General features: G+C 42.1%; 1 protein-coding gene across 1 annotated transcript in view; it reads right to left on the minus strand.

Moving 5' to 3' along the window:
• Positions 1–510: 510 nt before the first annotated feature.
• The window catches only part of ELP3 (elongator acetyltransferase complex subunit 3), a gene marked incomplete at both ends in the record, with an annotated part of 72,036 nt that continues 52,546 nt past the window's right edge, over positions 511–20,000 (minus strand). Inside the window, 4 exons of the mRNA XM_010018056.1 lie at positions 511–592; positions 3,480–3,707; positions 10,406–10,471; positions 14,883–14,973. Coding sequence (XP_010016358.1) covers positions 511–592; positions 3,480–3,707; positions 10,406–10,471; positions 14,883–14,973 — 467 coding nt within the window. The remainder of the gene's footprint in view (positions 593–3,479; positions 3,708–10,405; positions 10,472–14,882; positions 14,974–20,000) is intronic.

Raw genomic sequence — 20,000 nt, forward strand, 5'->3', positions numbered from 1 at the left:
ACAATGCCTCAAAAATGAACTAGGAGAAAGGGCTGCAGCTCTTTCTTATATAGCTCCCTTCTTCATGATAATACTTAATGTATCCTAAAAGCACATCTGTCCCCCCTAATGACGGTACTTGCAGAAAGACGCTAAAATGGAGGCCGGCAATTTTCCATCCTTATAAGCTCTGGAAAGCAGCTCTCGACAATAACAACCTGCAACGGGGAGAAATCAGCGGGGTTGGAAATAGCAGCGTTTGGAGGAGGAAGACACCCATGGTCACGCTGTCTGTCTCCTTCGGCATTAAGAGCAGGATGGTTCCCTGCAGCGTGTCCTCTAGTATGCTGCTTATAATAACAGTATTGTCCAGACAAGGCTACAATGGAATTTAACTCCATTACGAAGAAACATCTGCTGATGCTCATTTTCTACCTAATACGATGAATGTTCAACAGCAGTGGCACTGGCTGGGTTTATTTTCAGTTTAAGATATATATATATACAAAAAAAGGAATCAAGCAAAGGTACCTGAAATTACAGCAATTTTCCATGACCCATGTTCCTCCTTGGCTATTCTTTCTGCCTCCTCCATAAGCAACATACCAAATCCCTATAATGGGAGAAATAACAGGAAGAAAAGGTAAGTTCTGTAAAAAATAGAAAACATAAGCAAGCTCAGAACGTAAGCATTAGTACAGTTCCAAAAGACTTACATTTTTGTCACAGGAATGATCCTGTGACTTATATCCTGTCACAGGAATATTCTTGTGATTCAGGAATATTGCTGAATGTCGCAGGAGAGAACTTGAGAACTGTACCAACACTAAGCTTTACAGTGGAGCTTTCTCAGTGGTTTTTTTTTTCAATCAGGAAATTATTCATAGGCAGTTCTAGTGTCTGACTGCTTCTCAATGGAGGGAAGAGGACGAAGTTAAATCTGTTGAAGGTAGGTTGACTTGGTAGACATCCTGTAATTCCTGGTGCTGAATGAGTCTATCCTGCCAAGATAACCAATCCTAAACAACAATCACCCACCATAACAGGTACCTTATCAAAGCTGGGTTTGTGCTTGTGAATTTAACACAGCCCACACATAAATGCCAGATGCACTTGCCTATGCTGTCGAATAGCAGATGGATCCCAGTGCCATTCTGATGGCGGACATAAGGGTTTGGATTTGGGTTGGAAGGGACTTTAAAGCTCATCTAGTTCCAACCCCCTGCCATGGGCAGGGACACCTACCACTAGACCAGGATGTGGCCAGACACTACTGACCCAGAGGCGGGCCCTGCTGCTATTCAGTTTTCTGATACACATCAGCATTAGCACCTCAGTCTTTATTTTCACAACCCCTCCAGCAGCCAAGAGCTGGTACCGTGCTTGTTTCAGGATGAAGAATTGAGACAGGCAGCAACCATAGGGCTTGTCAGGGCTACCCGCAAAAGTTGCATCAAACCAGCACATGACCCCTGCAGACCTACGCTAGGCTCAAATTCTGTACTGCTCTCCTAGGCTCAGCTTGTGACACAGGAGATGCCAAATCAAAAAGAATGCAGATGAACATGTTAATATTCTGGACCAGATACACACCTCTGTTTATGTTTGGAAATTTGGCATAGCAGGAGTGCTACTGGAATCATGATAAATACTTCAAAAGAAGGAAACAGCCTTTCCACTCTATTTAACAACTTCCTTGTCCTATATATCTTGGAATAACTGATTAGATTAATAGCTCTTAACACTAGGATGGGAATTAATACTCAGCTCTTTGTTCATCTGTTTTTCTGACAAGATGTACAGAATGGGGCTGTGGCAACACTGAAGCAGATATGATTTAATTCTAAAAAACACTGAACACTTACAGGCATTTTTAAATAACACATAGAAATCTTCATTCAGAAACATCCTTCTAATCAGAAATTGCCCCCACAACTGTGAAGAACATTTTCTGATTAACCTCTTGAACACAGACTATTCTGAATGAACATGAGTGCGTCATATGCCATGAAATTTCAATTTGCAGCCTATTTTGACGTTTGTAGTTGGCTACTTTCAATTGATTTTCTCTTTTTCTTTAAAAAAAAGTATCTTTTTTTCCCCCAAATACTTAGGATGACCATTTTTTTTCTTCCTACATTTTTAACTAGTAACTATTTTACAGTGGAAACACCCACTTCTCTCCCCACCTCCCCAACCACTGCCTTATGGTCACACATCATCAGTGTCTAGCAGAACTGCATCTGAATGCATATACTCAGTGAAAGATTAATAAATACAAGGATGTTAATTTAAAACATCAGCCCTGAGCACTTCTGGCAAAAAGGACAAACTGATTGCTTTTTAAAAAGCTCAGTCTAAAGGTTCAGAACCTACCAGGGCAAAATCTAATTCACATTTTTGCTCACTGCAAGCCACAGCATGTTACATGCAGCAGAAGGATAATGTGCTATTTTCATATGAGTCACTGCAAGGAATTACAAACACAGGTTTCCACTCCATTCCTCACATTCTTTAGGATATATATGAAATGGTCTCGCAAGCACGTCTGAAGCAAAAAATTGTCTGACCCAACTAAAGGACTCTACCTGGGAGTACCATCACATCACCCAAACTGATAAACATCTCAGAACCAAAGTTGGATTTCTATTTTTGGTAGGAAGAATGTATTCAATAAATGTATCTTTGAAAGAAAACTGGGTAGTCCCAAATAAAATTTCATCTTCCCATATGTAATTATGTCTTACCACTGCGAAGGTGGTGAGGCCCTGGCACAGGTTGCCCAGAGAAGCTGTGGCTGCCCCATCCCTGGCAGTGTTCAAGCCCAGGTTGGACACAGGGGCTTGGAGCAATCTGGTCTAGTGGAAGGTGTCCCTGCCCATGTCAAGGTGTTGGAACTAGATAAGCTTTCAGGTCCCTTCCATCCAAACCATTCTGTGATTCTATGATTATTTTAGATTTCAGAAATGAAATTCGTCTACTGAACATGATCAATTTTAGAAGGAAATAAAAAGACACAGAATCATAAAATGGATCACAGAATCATAAAATCATAGAATACCAGCTTGGAAGGGACTTCAGGGTATCCTCTTAGTATCCCTTTGTTTTTACTCAGTCTGCAGTCAAGTCTGATGTACCATACAGGATATCAAATGAAAGATACTTCCAAACTAACGATGCTCAGTATTGGAAAGTCGAATTAGCACCGGCATACATGAGCTTGTATTGTATGGGCATGAAGCAACACTGATAGCGTTCAGATGTGCTTTTTTGTTTTGTAATTTCAGAGCAGTTGCAATTGCCTAAACATGATCACACTAGTAAAAACTCAGAAGCAGTATGATGTTGACGGGTGAAATTCAAGAAGGGGCTCGAATTCAATTCTGTTTCTTTTGCAGTTACTATAATTCAAAGCAACCAAATTAATCTCAGATAATAAAATTCTTCCCCATTATACTGGGGAGAAGGGACACAATGAAAAATAAAGATGCTTGGAGTACCTGGTGCTGAAATTTTGAAGGATCCCGACTGCTCACGGGGACGACACTCCCATACACGTGCAATTCCCGGACAATGGAAACACCTCCTTTCAGCTCAGGTCTGAATGACTCCTCTGAACACTTCCTCAGTCGTAGAAGGCCAACAAGAATATCCTGCTCTGGATCTTCGTAGGAGAGGAAGGTCTCCCAGCCACCATTAGCTACATAATCTCTTCTAACTAATTCAATCTAGTCAAAGAGAAGAAGCAAGGACAAATACAAAGAGGAAAAGAGAAAGGGAAAATGTCTTTAAAAGTATTTAAAGCAACACACTGAACAGACCAAAACCAATTTCATGGGTCCATAAACTATTATGATCCAGAGAAAACATGAAGTGCTTTCTTAAAGGCCAATTTAATTCTAGATGGATTTTAGCAGTACTGGGTAAGAACTGCTGTTACTGCAGTCGTATTAAAGATAAAACATGTGATTACTTTAATAGAAACGTATTTGCCAATGAGACAGAACTAGTCTTCTATCCTACTTGCAGGCTTTCAAGAAGGGCTAGTTACCCATACTGTTACCTGTTTGTAAGTCAGAAACTTAAACCCCACATTTCTTGAGTTACTTGAGTTTCATAACCATTGCAAAATTAATGGGGGCAGCAACTCTCACCTCTAACCGAGGGACTGGCTCTAACTGAAATTCAGTTACAAACTTGTTAATGTAGAAACCTGCATTTATGCCTATGTCTTTACTGCTTTGCAAAGGAAATGGCTTGAGATATCTGCAGAACATGGGTCTTCTAAGCAGCAGTCAACTTCCTTACTAATTACCAATTAGTACTTTCTGGCACTTCACAGGATCTACCTACATGAGCAAAGTGTGTAGCACAACAGGAGTGGATCTGAAAAAGTTGGTATTGAGTGTTGTATTATATATGCTTTACAGGATAAGCAGGACGAGTTTTCTTACTTATTAAGACAGTACTGAAGACAGCAAAATCATCCAGACAAGTACCCTGAGAACTGACCAGTAACAACTTGTAAGTTGCCTCAATGCAATTTTTTGTAACAACCCAGACAAAGGCAGGTCTGAAGATCACAACAAGTGGAAGGGAAAGTGAAGTCAGAGTGGGCTGATTATGGAGAATACAATAAAGACCTCACTTGGGTAGAAGAAATTACTTTTGCAGAGCACCTAGAAGCTATGAAGAGTAGCTAGTGGAAGAGAGATCAGAAAGAAAAGAAAAACCTTCTTTTTCAGAGAGTCCTGACCTACCATCATCAAGAAGCAGTGCTAGGACCCAAGACGTGACTCCCTTATGGCAATATGAGATCTGATCAGATGTCACTTAACGGGAGCTGTGTTTATATGTAGCTGAGCTAGCCCCAAGTTAATTTAATGCAACCTGTAGCTGATGATGATGATGTCACATATCTGGTGGCATAGTGAGTCACTCTGTGTTTCAAGTTGATATGGTAGAGCTGACATAGCTGCTCATCCCTTCTGTAGGTATTCCCTTGCCTACTTCTAACAACCAGCTGCTAAGCAGGCCAAATTTATTTCCTAAATTGCCTGGCTCAACAGAGGAGAGGCAGCAACAGTTTGCAGTATTGAGAGCATGATGACAACACAATATATGTTTGGTGGGGCTTCAGCACACCCCATGAACCAGGCACCCATCACCAGCTGGTGTACATTAGGTGCACTCTTCGAAGGCACTTTCTAAATTAACCTGAAAGGACTCAGGTGCTGTGCTTCTGGATGCTTTCAAAGTGGGGAACAATCAGAGGATTTGCTTTAAAAGCACACCCCTTTAGTCTGAACTAAAGCCACAACATAGGTACGGCTGCCATTGTTTTGACAGACTCCTTCAACTTGAGGAATTCAAACATGAACGGCAAATGCCATGTGCACCAGCACTGTACTGGTGTTTCTAACATTTATCCTGACAGTACGGTACAGGATTGATCCCTGTGTACAGGTGTATTGATCCCTGTGTGCCCAGGTGGCCAAGACGACCAACAGCACCCTGGCTTGTATCAGCAATTAGTGTGTCCAGCAGGATGAGGGCAATGACTATCCCCCTGTACTCAGCCCTGGTGAGGCCACACCTCAAATCCTGTGTTCAGTTCTGGGCCCCTCATTACAAGAAAGGGCTGGAGGTGCTGAGCGGGTCCAGGGAAGGGCAACGGAGCTCGTGAAGGGTCTGGAGCACAAGTCCTATGAGGAACTAGAGGGTTTTAGCCTGGAGAAAATGAGGCTCAGGGGAGACCTTCTTGCTCTCTACAACTACCTAACAGAAGGTTGTAGCGAGGTGGGGTCAGTCTCTTCTTCCAAGTAACAAGCAATAGGGCAAGAGGAAATGGCTTCAAGTTGCACCAGGGGAGGTTTACATTAGATGTTAGGAAAAACTTCTTCCCCCATAGGATTGTCAAACACTGGAAAAGGCTGCCCAGGGCAGTGGTGGAGTTACCATCCCTGGAGGTATTTAAAAGATGTGTAGATGTGGTGCTTGGGGACATGGTTTAGTGGTGGACTTTGCAGTGCTGGGGTAATGGTTGGACTTGATGATCTTAAAGGTCTTTTCCAAGCTAGCTGATTCTATGATTAAATTCCAAAATGGCCTCTAATATTTCCAGAATATTTCCAATTTGTAGTGTAATAACATGATGCTACTCTTCACACAATTTCTAGACAATGTGATATAAGCATCAGTTGAAGTTACTCTAGAGCTTTTGGAGACTTAACCAAGACCTGACCTAAAGTTCATGAACATCTTCTGTTATCAGATGTCAAACTCTCCTTTACACAAGTGATAAAAATACAGAAAAAGCAGAAAGCACTCTCATGTTCCTACCATTTCCCTGAAATAAGAAACATTGCTGTTATGCACATACATTGCAGCCTTCATTTAGACATTCCTAACATCACAAACTAAGAATATGGTCCAACGATCATACGGCAATTGAATTAATGCTCTCAAAAAAGCAACCCTGTCAGACAAAATATCGCAGCTGAAAGTTTGGATTTATCTCATTTCAGACAGTTACCATCCCTGGAGGTATTTAAAAGATGTGTAGATGTGGTGCTTGGGGACATGGTTTAGTGGTGGACTTTGCAGTGCTCAGTTAATGGTTGGACTTGATGATCCTAAGGGTCTTTTCCAAACTAAACAATTCCGTGACTCTCTATCTTGCCATGCTTTCCCAGTACTACTACAAACTAAAGCAAAGGACTTCAGTATTTTTCTGCAAACCTTCTCATACCCAGAAATCCATGAATTAAAGATTTGTTTACAGAAAAGCCATACGAGATTCTGTCGCCTGCCTGCTCTACTCCATGACAAAGCCTGGGTGAATGCAGATCACAGTTACATCCCTTGCTGACTGCAGAAGCAAGGCTCATTTCAACACTGATGTACAGCTCATGGGGTAAGCACCCGAGCAGACGTCTGCCGATGTGCCAAGTTCTCTGAGGACGTAACTCTGCTCCAGCTTGTGTGTCAGGACAGCTGACACACACACTGATCCAGATCTACAGTTAAGTACGTTACACCACTAGGAAAATGGAAATGTGCATGAAAAAAATAGGTATCTTTAAAATACTCACATTCTCCAGTTAGGTTTGTATGTGGAAAAGCAGTTAGGGTAAAGCTTCCTGCTAACGTATAACCACCCCACCCCACCCCCCGAAAATATTATTAAGCACTGCTATACTAAGAGTTCGAAATGGCAAGATTGGAGAACTCCCTGTCTCTCCTGAGGACAAAACAAAACCAGTAGAAAGCCTGATTCCACTGCTTGTCCTCCAGCAGGGACTAGATGCTGCGTTAAGCCCACAGCCAGTCTGAAAGCCACTTGTAGACAAAGCAAGACTACAGGAAACTTCACCAGGAGGTTTTGAATTGTGTGCCTCTTCATAGCATCATAAGCACGCACCAGATAAGCTCATCTCCACAGAAAAGTCCCTGCTGGGTTGAGTTTTTTGTTCTCCTCACTTCCCTGGGCACAGAAGGTCCCTACAATGCATACATCCCCTCTAAGGGGTTTTGGGAACTCATGAGATCTACAAAGCCTTTTCCTTCTGAGATACTGGTATGAATGTGGCAAAAGTCATCAGGAATCACCTCCTGGTCAGCTGGTGCACAGACATGAGCAGCAGCATACCACAGTCCCCAGCATCAGTCCCTTGTCTGTAAGCATCCTGTGTGCTGGGTAAGGATAACCCTTACCAAGGTGGATCACCATTTCAGTATGCAACCCTGCTAAACCTCTGGCACAGCCTGTTTTAAACTTACTTTGACAAACAAAGGGGAAAACCCAGTTTCAGATTACACTCTTAAAAACCAGCTACTCACAGCTTAAAAACCTGCCTTATTCCTACTAGGTCTTTATATTGAGATCATTACCTTGATACAACCTCCCCTGCTTTGCAGGAACAGCAGCTTCTACATTTTACACTTTCTGCTTTAACACTAATGTAGGTTCATACTCGTAACAGAGCTGTCATTGCCCCTCGCCTTTCAAAAACTGTCATTCTGAATGTCTCTTTACAGCAACAATTCACTAGAGCATTTTTAAGGCTATTACATAGCACTAGGCAGCCTTAACCACTCTGAGAGCAAGCAAATACCTTCCACTGCGATGGAGAAAAGCCACTAATTGAAAAGGCAGCTTGGAGACAGCTCTGTAAATAACCAGCTATGGGCAAGTAATCTACTTCAAATTGATCTAAAATAAATTGAAATACTTTTAAAAGCAGACATGTAATCACCACTATAAAAATACATACAGCCTAGTGATCCTTAAAAGAAAGAAAATGCTTAAAGTATAAATGATTACAGCAAGCAATTAATTTATTTTAGATCTGACATGATAGCCTCTCTTATCAAGAGGATGCGTTGTTTACTTACGAAGCCAAAAACATCATACCTTGTCATTAGTCTAAAGTGCATGAAAAATTATACCATCTTCAGAATATTTCTCTCGCTTGCTGTCATGATAAATTTTGCAAAGACTACATAATGACATCCTCCTGTCACTCAGATGGATGAGTTTAACAAAAGGAATTTTCAACATAACATTGCTTTGAAAACCCTGTGATAAGCTATTTGCTAACTACTCAAGAAATTTGCAATTTAAATTAGATTAGCACCACTGACAACAGACATCTTTGGAAGATATTCTGTGAGATGACCGCAGATTAGATAACAGGAGCAAAGCACAAAGGCTGCATGGCCGACGTGCAAATGAGTCTGTACAGCCTCAGCTCTTCCAGAAATCTGGTAAGAACAAGATTATTTATTGGGGATTGCTATACATTTATATAAATTATCCTGGGCTGCGTCACCAGCAGCATGAGCAGCAGGTCCAGGGAGGGGATTCTCCCCCTCTGCTCTGCTCTGGTGAGACCCCTGCTGCAACCCTGTGTCCAGCTCTGGAGCCCCAACATAAGAAGGATGTGGAACTGTTGGAGCAAATCCAGAGCAGGCCACAAAGATGCTCCGAAAGCTGAAGCACCTCTGCTATGGAGACAGGCTGAGAGAGCTGGGCTTGTTCAGCCTGGAGAAGAGAAGGCTCCAGGGAGACATTAGAGCAGCTTCCAGTACCTAAAGGGTCCAACAGAAAGCTAGAGAGGGACTTTGGAAAAGGGCATGTAGGGAGAGGACAAGGGGGAATGGCTTTAAGCTGACAGAGGGGAGATTTAGATGAGATCTTATGATAAAGTTCTTGGCTGCAAGGGTGGTGAGGCCCTGGCACAGGTTGCCCAGAGAAGCTGTGGCTGCCCCATTCCTGGACATGTTGAAGCCATGCTGGACGAGGCTTGGAACAACCTGCTTTAGTGGAAGGTGTCCCTGGAAGGGGGGTGGAACCAGGTGAGCTTTAAGGTCTCCTTCAACCCAAACCATTCTGTGATTCTATCATCCTATGAATCTCTCTTTGTGCTGACACAGAGAAAGCCCAACCTCAGTTTAGTGGCTCATATTTTAGAAAGAGGGTGTTTTCCCATTGCACATGAGAGGAAAGAGGTATGTAAGTGTCCTTCTGATTTGGGTTCCTACCTGAGAGTGGCAGTATCTTCTGCCTGGCATAAAGAATTCTTATTTGAAAGTAAAGGCAATATATGATGGACAAACTCCAGAATTGTTTTGGTCCCTCCCTCATATCAGCAAAGGAAAAGGAACAGAAGACTTCTGGGGTACGACTTATTAGTCACAGCATACATGTATAGTAAGATGGATCAGACCCTGTGTGATCTTCACAAGCTCATTTCCTTGGATGCCACAGACCTCCCGCCAACTCCCTAGAAGGACCAATCCCTCCTTGTGGCTACAGTGAACTGAAGGATTATTTTCCTAAACTGGATGATTGAAGTTCAGCAATGAACATTTTCCTTTCTACAAAATCAGCATAGCAATCTTTCTGTGGACTAGTTTAGGAAGGAGAAACACAACATAAGGGTCATATGCTAAAGAGATGCACTCACATATACACACATATATGTGTAGAAGTGTGTTTACTCATAAACTGTTTGCCTATATAAACATTCACAAAGGCTGTAAAGTCATCTTGCTAAACATTCATTTCTGTTCAGCATACACACATGGTGTTATTGGTATTTTCTAGACCCAAATTTATAATGAGGAGGGAGAAAAGGGAAGGCAGTTATTTTATTACAGCAGTGAAAATACCAAAATGACTGCTGGCTGTAGTCAGTTTATTGAACATGGTGGTCCATAAATTTCAGCATGTGACTGCACTCAAACAAAAGACATCCAAAGCTGCTGAGAAAATAAATGGAAAATTGGATCCATCTACAAAGGCAAACCACAGCATTGGACGTGCAATAAATGGGCCCCAACACCTCCACAGTGAACACATATAACAAATTGTGTCTGAGAGAAGCTCCTAGAAAAAAAATAACAAAAAGACAAATCTTACCTGATATGGTCTCACTTTATGGTGAATTTCTTGAATTCCAACTTCTCTTGTCCTTACATCACGACACTAAGAAAAGAAAGGGAGGAAAAAAAAAGTTACATAGGAGAAAAATACTAAGCTCTGCAATACACAGATTTCCAGCCACCTATTGGGTTCAAAACTAAACTGAAATAGCATGAAGTTGCACAGATTAATTTCAAATGGGTAGACTTCAAAACAAAAATGCTCACCGATCCATTCCTAATACATCTCAGAAAGAGGCCTTAGTGCTAAATGGAAAGACATGCTGGCAAAAATCAATTCACTAAGCAACCATTATGGCTCAAGAGGAAACGTACCCTTTGATTCAGAAGCAGCAGGGTCTGCAGGCAAAGTCAGCGCATATAGAAAAGTAACAGAGAAAAACCACAAGATTTTGGAATAATCCATTTTTACCCTTCACTGAGAAGGCCTAACATTGGTAAAATCCACACCAAGGCACCAGAGAGTCCTTAAATGGCCAGATTTTGAATTCAGCAACCCCTTTTCTTGCTTTTAAATGAGAACTGTTGCAGAAGCCCTATCCAAATAGCAGAAAGTAAAGCTAACGCTGATCTGGCATCCACAGAGCATCACTGAGGCTTGGGACCAATGATTGAGAAAACAATGAGAGCAAAAGAAATCTTCCCTCTCTCAGAAGTCAGACAGAGGAGGAGATGAGGGTCCAAGCTCAGTGCTTGAGAGATGAGTTATAGCTTGCGTAAAGTTTTGTGCTTCTCAACAAAGCCAATCAAGGTTGAGCAATTTGGCATCCATTCATGCAAGCAAAGGGCTGTAATAATATAAACACTCCTACTGTGACAGACTAAATGCATCCACATCTTAGCAGGTCCAACGCTAAACTTAACCCAACTTCTGTCAGCAAAGTATAGCCACAAGAGTTTTACTCAAAGCAGCTGAGTCGCAAATGCTTGTTTCATAGAACCATAGATAGATTAGACATATCTTAAAAAAAAATAGCACTCAAAACACCTTCATAAAACCAAGGGGTCTGATCCAGAAGTCCCAGAGAACACTGACATAGACTTTAAAGGATAAAGCTTTAGGCTTATCCTTTAGCTGTAAGGCTAAAGGATGTTTGTCTTTAGTGTAAAAAGCTACTGGACAGGTGTTAGGTTTTCCTTCTCAGTTTTCTAAATGGCTGGAAACTTGGTAATTAGCTTCAAAACAAGTAGCTTAAAAGCATTAAAATTAACTACTTAAGCTGGTCATGAAATTAACCCAGGAAAGGAGGTCTTGTGGGCTGCGGGCAACTGGTTACATCTGTTTGTATTTCAGAGGGTTTTCTGGCAAACCAGAAGACTAAGAAATCATTATTGAGGAGAATAATACTGTTTTTATCATTAGCTTTCTAACTTTTTATATGTAATACTATAAAATCTGGGTGTTGGTCTACAATATCCAGACTAAGATAGCCTAGGATACCTAGTTTCATTCCACTAGCACTGCTGTATTTGGAAGGAAGTAAGATAAACTCCACCAAAAGGGTAAAATTGGTCTAACAGCAACAGCACCAGCACCTACCTGTCCATGGATTTCCAAAAGCCAGACTTGTAGATGGGGATGTGAAAATCCAATACCCAGAACAAGCACAGCTCCATTTCATGCCCTGTCCTCCTCTGAATGCTTTTAAATTCCATTATCAATATAAAGCAACAATGTCCCAAATAACAGAAAAAAAAGTGGGCTTGTGTTAGTTTTTTAGAGTGGGTTATAGTAAAACCAGGATTCCAGGATTAAGTGTTCAAGGCCAGGTTGGAGGGGGCTTTGAGCACCCTGGTCTAGTGGAAGGTGTCCCTGCCTGTGGCAAGCGGCTGGGACTAGATGAGCTTCAACTTCCTTTCCAACCCAAACCATTCTGTGATTCTATGATTCACTGTTGTACCAGGATTCTAGAGTAGACAAATTTATCTGGGCTTTACACTTTCTTAGCTACACATACAGTACAGTAAAAGACAAAGAAACATTCACTCTTCATTACGAAGAACTGAGGAAGGACAATGTATTCTGGGATGCTGCTTTAAAATTCTGTGTCCCAACGGTGTATCTCCACTTGCACTCAGTGGCTGGCAATCATGAAGGCAAGCATCTGGTACCCCACCAAGGCTCTTCAAGAATAATTTCCTTCCTCCAACCACAGATACAAGCTGCAGTGTTGACATGAGTGATACTGATCCCTCTAACATGCTCTTCACCAAGCCATTCCCCAGAGATGGATACCAGAACTGCCAGAGCTAGTGAGCTGGCAGAGACATGATTCCTGTAAGTCTCTTGTTTGCCTCAGCCTTTTTCTCTCCTTAAGAGACAAGAGGACAAAGTACATACATAATTTTATCCTATGATGCAACAAAACCACAACAGTACCTTACATTTCAAGCTATACTGGTTCCTCATTCCACCAGCTGCAGTGTTTCTGCCTCACTACATTAAAATCTGATCACCTACACAGTAGAGATCCACAGATTTCGTTCTAGAAGAAATGACTGCCAGCCTGACAAGCTCTTTAATGGTTCAGCTCTACCCTGACTGCCATGGATCAGCCATCCCCACTTCTCCAGCTGGTCTTGATCAGGTTCTGATCAAATGATGTGGTTTCAGTATCAAACCCAAGAAGTGTTCACTTAGCCCTAAAAAGCTCAACCGAAAAAGCTCAGCTGCACCACGGAGATTGCCTCCCCTGCCTGGTTTTGAAGTGAAAAGTCAGCAGGAGGGATGGAAGCTTCTGTGGCTGGCAAAGCTGTCTGCCAAATCCTGGCTTGCTGCTGGAGAGAGTCTGGGATGAACGACTTAAGGAGAAAGTCCAGGGCATCAGCTTAGGAAAGATCCAGGGGTATGGAATGCACAGCTGGAAGGAAGACAGTCTGGAATTTCTTTTTTGATCTTTTGCACAGCAACAAGATCCAAGTGAAATGGCAATGGCAGTAAAGGAGCTAGATGTAGCCTAGAGAACTAACCATGTTGAACACCAAAAATACAGGTCAGGAGCACAAGTTGATGTGGGACTACAGGCACAAACCCAGCAGCTGAAGACTTTATATTGCTTCATGCACTAATGCCTTAAAATCTCTTTAAGGAAAGGTGATCTATAAAGAGGGAGCACTAAATCACAATACAGACACGTGGAACAGTTGCGGTAAGGATCTGTCCCTGCCTGAACACAAGAGCAATTAAAGCCCTTTGGAATAGTCTCAAGGAGCATGTGGTTCATGTGATGTTTTCATAGAATACTTGAATCTCAGGTTGGAGGGGACCTCAAGGATCATCTGTTCCAACCTTTCTTGGCAAAGTATGACCTAGACTAGATGGCCCTGCACCCAGTCCAGCCAAATCTTAAAAGTGTCCTATGCTGGGGAATCACCACTTCCCTGGGGAGAGAATTCCAATGGCTGTTCTCAGTGTGAAAAAATTTCCCTTTTGTGTCCAGTCAGAATCTCCCCATTAGTAACTTCTGCCCATCAGCTCATGTCTTTTCCATGTGACTTCTTGTCAAAAAGGGAGTCTCCTTCCTCTTCGTAGTCACCCTTTAAATACTGGAACATGAGGATAAGGTCTCCCCTGAGCTGCCTTCTCTGCAGACTAAACAAGCCCAGCTCTCTCACAGTCTTTCCTCACACAGCTGCCCAGTCCTTGGATCATCTTTGTGGTCCTTCTCTGGACCCTCTCCAGCCTGTCCACATCTTTTTTCTATAGTGGGGACCAAAACTGAAATCAGACATACCAAGAAAGGAAGAACTTGGGCATAACTTTACTGGAGGAGCCTGCAAACTGCGGTTGATAACTGGGTTTCACAGGGAGGTTCAAAGAATGCGCAGTGTCACAGCAGACCATGAGATGCACTGTGAATGCAACTGCTGCAGCGACCTTCCGAGAAAAATCAAGACAGGGCAAGCATACCTCCTTCAAATATGAACTCAATTCCTCCCTCCTCCTCCTTCTCTCCACCCTCACTCCTATTTTTATTTGACCATAGAAATATGAAGAATATCAAGTCTCATTTGTTTGTGCTGAAATCTCTCTTGCCCTCAGCCTAAGAGCTTTTCATTCAATTGTTCAGTCAAGTAAGTGGGAAAAAGTGCGTGGGAAAAAGAAAGGAGAATTTCTAATAGCATAAATTAAAAAGAAACCTTCCTGCCTTCTCTCTGATTTAAGGGTTTCATTCTGCTAAAAAATGGAATATCACAAACTAGTTAGCAAGTGCATTCAGGAAAAGGGTGAAAGCTCTGAACTAAAAACCAGCCAAACAAAAACAGCTTTTCAGAAGGATCACCAAGGTGCTTTTTAATCATTAACTTTTTTTTTTCTAAGACCTTCGCAGATTGTTTCAGTTCAGCAGTAAACCTGGCTCCTATTGTGCCTTCTAGTCATTCCTTTTCTTTATGCTACTTTGTATAAAGTCATCAAGCAGCTCTCCCTCAATACCAATTGACAAATATTTTACCTGTGTCCCAAGATCTTTCATTCTGGCCAAGGCAAGCTCTCTCAGGTTCCCATGCTCCACTCCAGAGCTGACTAGTGGCATTGGGATATCTCTGTATAAACAAGCAAAAGCAAAAAGCACAAACAACTGCATTAGCAGACAATAGACCACAAAGCATTACAGTCACCTCATCCAAGATCCCAAATAGCAGACCACAGAACTCATCTGAATTACCTTCACTTCAAATCTTTGGTTGAACAGGAAATAACACAGACAAAACACAACTAAGAAGAGAAGAAAAATGAAGGAAAAAAGCTACAGATTTTACTTCAGTAAAAAGACTGAAGACAAAAGAAGGCTTTTAGAATCCTAAGAAATGGGTTATAATTTTGCTCTCTGTTCTTCACTTGGAAGTCTGGAAAAAAACCCATCACCCAGCCGAGCCTGTGCCTCCAGGTCAGATGTCCTCTATGATACCTGTTGCTGGAGACCAGCAATTAGGAACCAGACTGCATCTTTCAGCAGTCTCTGAGTTGAAGGGCCAACAGGGAAAATTCATCAGAATTACATTTTAATACTGGGACACTACCTGCTTAAAAGTGTTCTGTTTAGCAAATGATTCTCAGCAAAGCCCAACCATAAAGTCTAGGGCCTTCCTATGGGAATGTAAATCATGAGTCTGCAAATGGCAGAACTCCTTCCTCCAGTTCTCCAAGGAAGGTACTAAAACGAAATTTGAAAGCAAGACCAAGTTTGGCCTCTCCACTGCCTTCCCGGGCACTTAGTCCCACCGGAGACTATGAAAGTAGGATACCATCCCTTAGGAAAAGGAGGATTTATGCACCCAAATCAAGCTGAAAAAGAAACATGCAGATTACTGGCTCCACGCTCACCCTCTATCTAATGCTGATCTAATGCTGTACTATTCAGTGATCTCAAATGCTTCTCCCTCCCCTGCTCAGACTCCACCCTGACACCCTCAGTAACACACCACTCAAGCACACTAGGGTGTAACCCAACCCCCCCGGATTTTCTTCAGGGAAATAAGGGCTACACAAGTATCAAAGATACTCAGTAAGTTGTACAACACGTTGGTCTCAAACAGGGCTCAAGCATTCCTTGGCGAATATTCTTCCTTTTTCTCTATGTATGATAAAGATTCATTCTACAGAGTAAAAAACTGAACATCACAGAAAACATACAGAGAATGGGATGGTTCAGGGAACTGGTAATGTAATTAGCTGAATCTATGTTGGTTCAGTGGTGATTGAAAGTCATCACCATCTAGCAGCTGTCTGATGACCTCTGTAAAATGTATTAATTGATTCATTCAGTTCCTTGAGGACTTGCATTCACACCAAGGCCCCCATTAACACTTACTATTTTCAGCAGTAGCTGTATAAAAGATAAAGGTCTTAAAGGGTCCTAAAGACCTGGTCCTTGTGCTGCTTCAGCCTTGTACAAGTCTGAGACACTGGCAAGGGGTGGGGCAAGAAAAGCTTTCCTTTAACATTAAGAAGAAAACAAGAGCTTCAAGACTCCAGGATTCTCCTCCCATTTCAGCATCACACTCCAATTTTGATACAACTTTCTTCAGCATAATCACAGAATCGCAGAATGGTTTGGGCAGGGACACCTTCCATTAGACCAGGTTGCTCCAAGCCCCTGTGTCCAACCTGGCCTTGAACACTGCCAGGAATGGGGCAGCCACAGCTTCTCTGGGCAACCTGTGCCAGGGCCTCAGCACCCTCACAGGGAAGAACTTCTGCGTAAGATCTCATCTAAATCTCCCCTATGACAGTTTAACGCCATTCCCCTTGTCCTGTCCCTACAGGCTCTTGTCAAAAGCCCCTCTCCAGATTTCTTGTTGGCCCCTTTGGGTGCTGGAAGGCTGCTAGAGGTGTCCCCACTTAACGGAGACCCCATGTTTTACTTTCCTCCCTTATTTCCCTTGCCTTTTTAAATATAAAGCTAAAAAGTCTGTGAAAAATTCCTCGCCTCTTACACTCCTGTGTCAAAAAGTGGAGGCAAAATACGATTAACTCCCCAGTTCATTTATTCAGTGGATTTCTTTAAGTAAATAAGACACTGCAGGGCCAACACAACATACTTCAAAGAGCTTCAATTAGAGGAAATGAGCACTTCACATTGTGACTAAAGGACATACTAGTGGAGAAAAGCATTTTCAGCAGGGTATGTTAGATCTGCAGTGATAATCTAACTAAACGCCTTTCTTCTAATCATGGAACAACTACAAGAAGTCAGGCTGGATGTATTTTTTCCCAAAAAAAAACATCCTGACATCTTCCAGTATCAGGTCTTCAGATTAAATCCAGAGTCAGCTATGAAATAGTAAATGAAGTACTGCAAATAAAAGATGGATTATAACATACAGTAGCTTGTGCCTCTCTCATCTACCTACTAGGGAGCAAACTAAATTAAAATATGAATGTGGAAAATAAGCATTTTAAGAAAGATAAAGCAAGAAACAGGCTTTCCATCCCCACTTCAGATTAAGGCAGGGTATCTAAATACGTACCGTGTGTGCATGATGAGTGTACACACTAACTGCCTATTTTGAATAGCCACAAGACAGTGTTGTACCAGTGCTTTTAGGACTTGTTAAAACGCTAAACAAATTCAGGAATACAGGGGATTAAATCCTGACCTTATTAAAGTTAATGTGCAATTTGCCAGAAGCTTCAACAAGGCCTGTTTAATCTTCTATTTTTCAAATATTTTGCATTACTTAGGACACCTGTGAAGCAGCTGATTGAAGCACACAGTGAAAGCCTAAAGACCTTGAGTCTGCTCTCAGCTCTGACTTATTACATGATCTCTGTTGAGTCAGGTATTTTATTTCTTCATATCTACATCTCCCCATCAGTAGAGTGAAAATAACATTTATGTAAAACATAGAGATCCATAAAAGAAAAAGTCTAGAGATGTGGCACTAATCCTGTCATTTCACACCTTCTCATGCACCAAAGTGCTTTGGTGATAATGAGATTCACAAACATGCAGGATAAATACAGTATTAAGCATCCATGACAGTTACAAAACACCCTGGAATGTATGTTCCCCTCCAACCAGCCATTACCAACAGCACCTCATTTTTAAAGAAGAACAAAAAACCAAAAAACCAAAATCAAAACATATTTAACCTGGTTTCCTGATGCAGAAAGACTTCTACAGTGTTTTGTCAGTGACACCTCTCCCATGCTCACCTGACTCCTTAAACTGACTATTATGAGCATGTGACAGACTACAGAAATACCAATACCCTTATGTTTCCTCAAAACCTTGTACTAGAGAATAGAGATAGAATCATAGAATCACAGAATGGTTTGGGTCGGAAGGGACCTTAAAGCTCATGTAGTTCCAAGCTCCTGCCATGGGCAGGGACACCTTTCACTACAGCAGGTTGCTTTAAGCCTGTGTCCAACCTGGCCTTGAACACTGCCAGGGATGGGGCAGCCACAGCTTCTCTGGACAACCTGTGCCAGAGCCTCAACAACCCCGCAGGAAAGAACTTGCTGTCTGGGGCAGTAGCTGAATCCGAAAGAATTGTGGAAATAGGGCCTGAAATGTAAGGTGTGAATGATGGAAGACTGGAGGGAGATGGAAAGGGCCTGGGACAGCAATAGAGAACAGGGGAAAACTTGCTGTCCCCAGTGAAGCAGTGCTGGGAACAGTCCACAGAAGTTTTTGGAAATCTGGTTTTGGTTATTATTCTGCTACAGTCATGAAATGACCCTGAAAGTAATTTAGATCAATGTAATAACTTCTGGACTTTGCACTGGAGGTGTAAAAATCTGTAATCACCATGAACAAGTTTTAGATAACATAAGGCAGTCAGTAAGAAAACAGCTATTCCAGTGGAACATAATAACTGACAACAGGATGACAGCTGGATGGAGGCTGCTGCTGTTGACAGAGGAAATCAGTAAATCTCAGGCAAATCAGCACACCAGCAAAGACATTTCCAGGCCTGTGTTCCTTAGAAAACCTGCTAGGCTGCAAATTCATGACATCCTTTAAGAATAAATCTGTTCTAGTTAGATACGAAGATACGGTGTACAAACAGGCCATTGTGTCTATAGTGGAATCAATGATGAAGGAGACATGCAGGCATAAAAGGCAGGAGTTTTCCCTTTAATAATCACAGAATCATGGAATGGTTTGGGTTGGAAGGGACCTTAAATTTCATCCAGTTCCAACCCCCCCACCACAGGCAGTAACACCTTCCACTAGACCAGATTGCTCCAAGCCTCGTCCAACCTGGCCTTGAACACTGCCATGGATGGGGCAGCCACAGCTTCTCTGGGCAACCTGTGCCTCACCACCCTCACAGGGAAGATTAAAGCTCCTACAAGTGATGTGAAAAACCTTGGGGAATACCAAGTAGATATTCCCTGTGAGCCATGCTTTCTTTCTTCAGTGTCATATCCTTCTCAAAGTTCAGCTACAGTCACCAGTTTCCCACAGTAATGAAGATTCGAAGGAAGGATCTCCCAGTCACTGAAACCATGTCTCAGTTACCTCATGCTTGTGTATCTATCTCAATCATATTCATAAGCCTAATCAAGCTTCATCATATTCATATTTAGCTTCTCTTCCTCTTTGGTAACTTTGGAAGGTTATTCCAGAATCTCAGTCCTGACTGAAAATTCCCAGCTTCCTGCCTTGTTTTATTCAAGGCCACTTCTTATTTTCTTGTTCTTTGCCAAAATCTATGTTCCTGTTTCTTAAAAGGTCATTTTCCTTCTCTCAAAAATTTACAGAGGTCATTTATGTCCACATCTACCCTGCAAAAAGGAGACTGGTGCTTCTCTGCACATATTCCCACAGTTCATTTTCTTGAAGATGGAGATTATTCCAGACAAGGTCTTACCAAAGCCTTGCCTGGCTGCTGCATTAATACTTTCATCTCTAAAAAGTATTTTCCTGAAAAAAATGCTTCTCAGCTGTGTTCACCAGTGGCTTATTCATATTACAAAGCAAGACATTAGAACTCGTCCTCCTCTACTATTTTCACATGCTGACCAGTTTCATAGAATCACAGAATGGTTTGGGTCGGAAGGGACCTTAAAGCTCATGTAGTTCCAAGCTCCTGCCATGGGCAGGGACCCCTTTCCC

This window comes from Nestor notabilis, unplaced genomic scaffold (genome assembly GCF_000696875.1).
Source record: "Nestor notabilis isolate BGI_N333 unplaced genomic scaffold, ASM69687v1 scaffold1737, whole genome shotgun sequence".
Taxonomy (NCBI): domain Eukaryota; kingdom Metazoa; phylum Chordata; class Aves; order Psittaciformes; family Psittacidae; genus Nestor; species Nestor notabilis.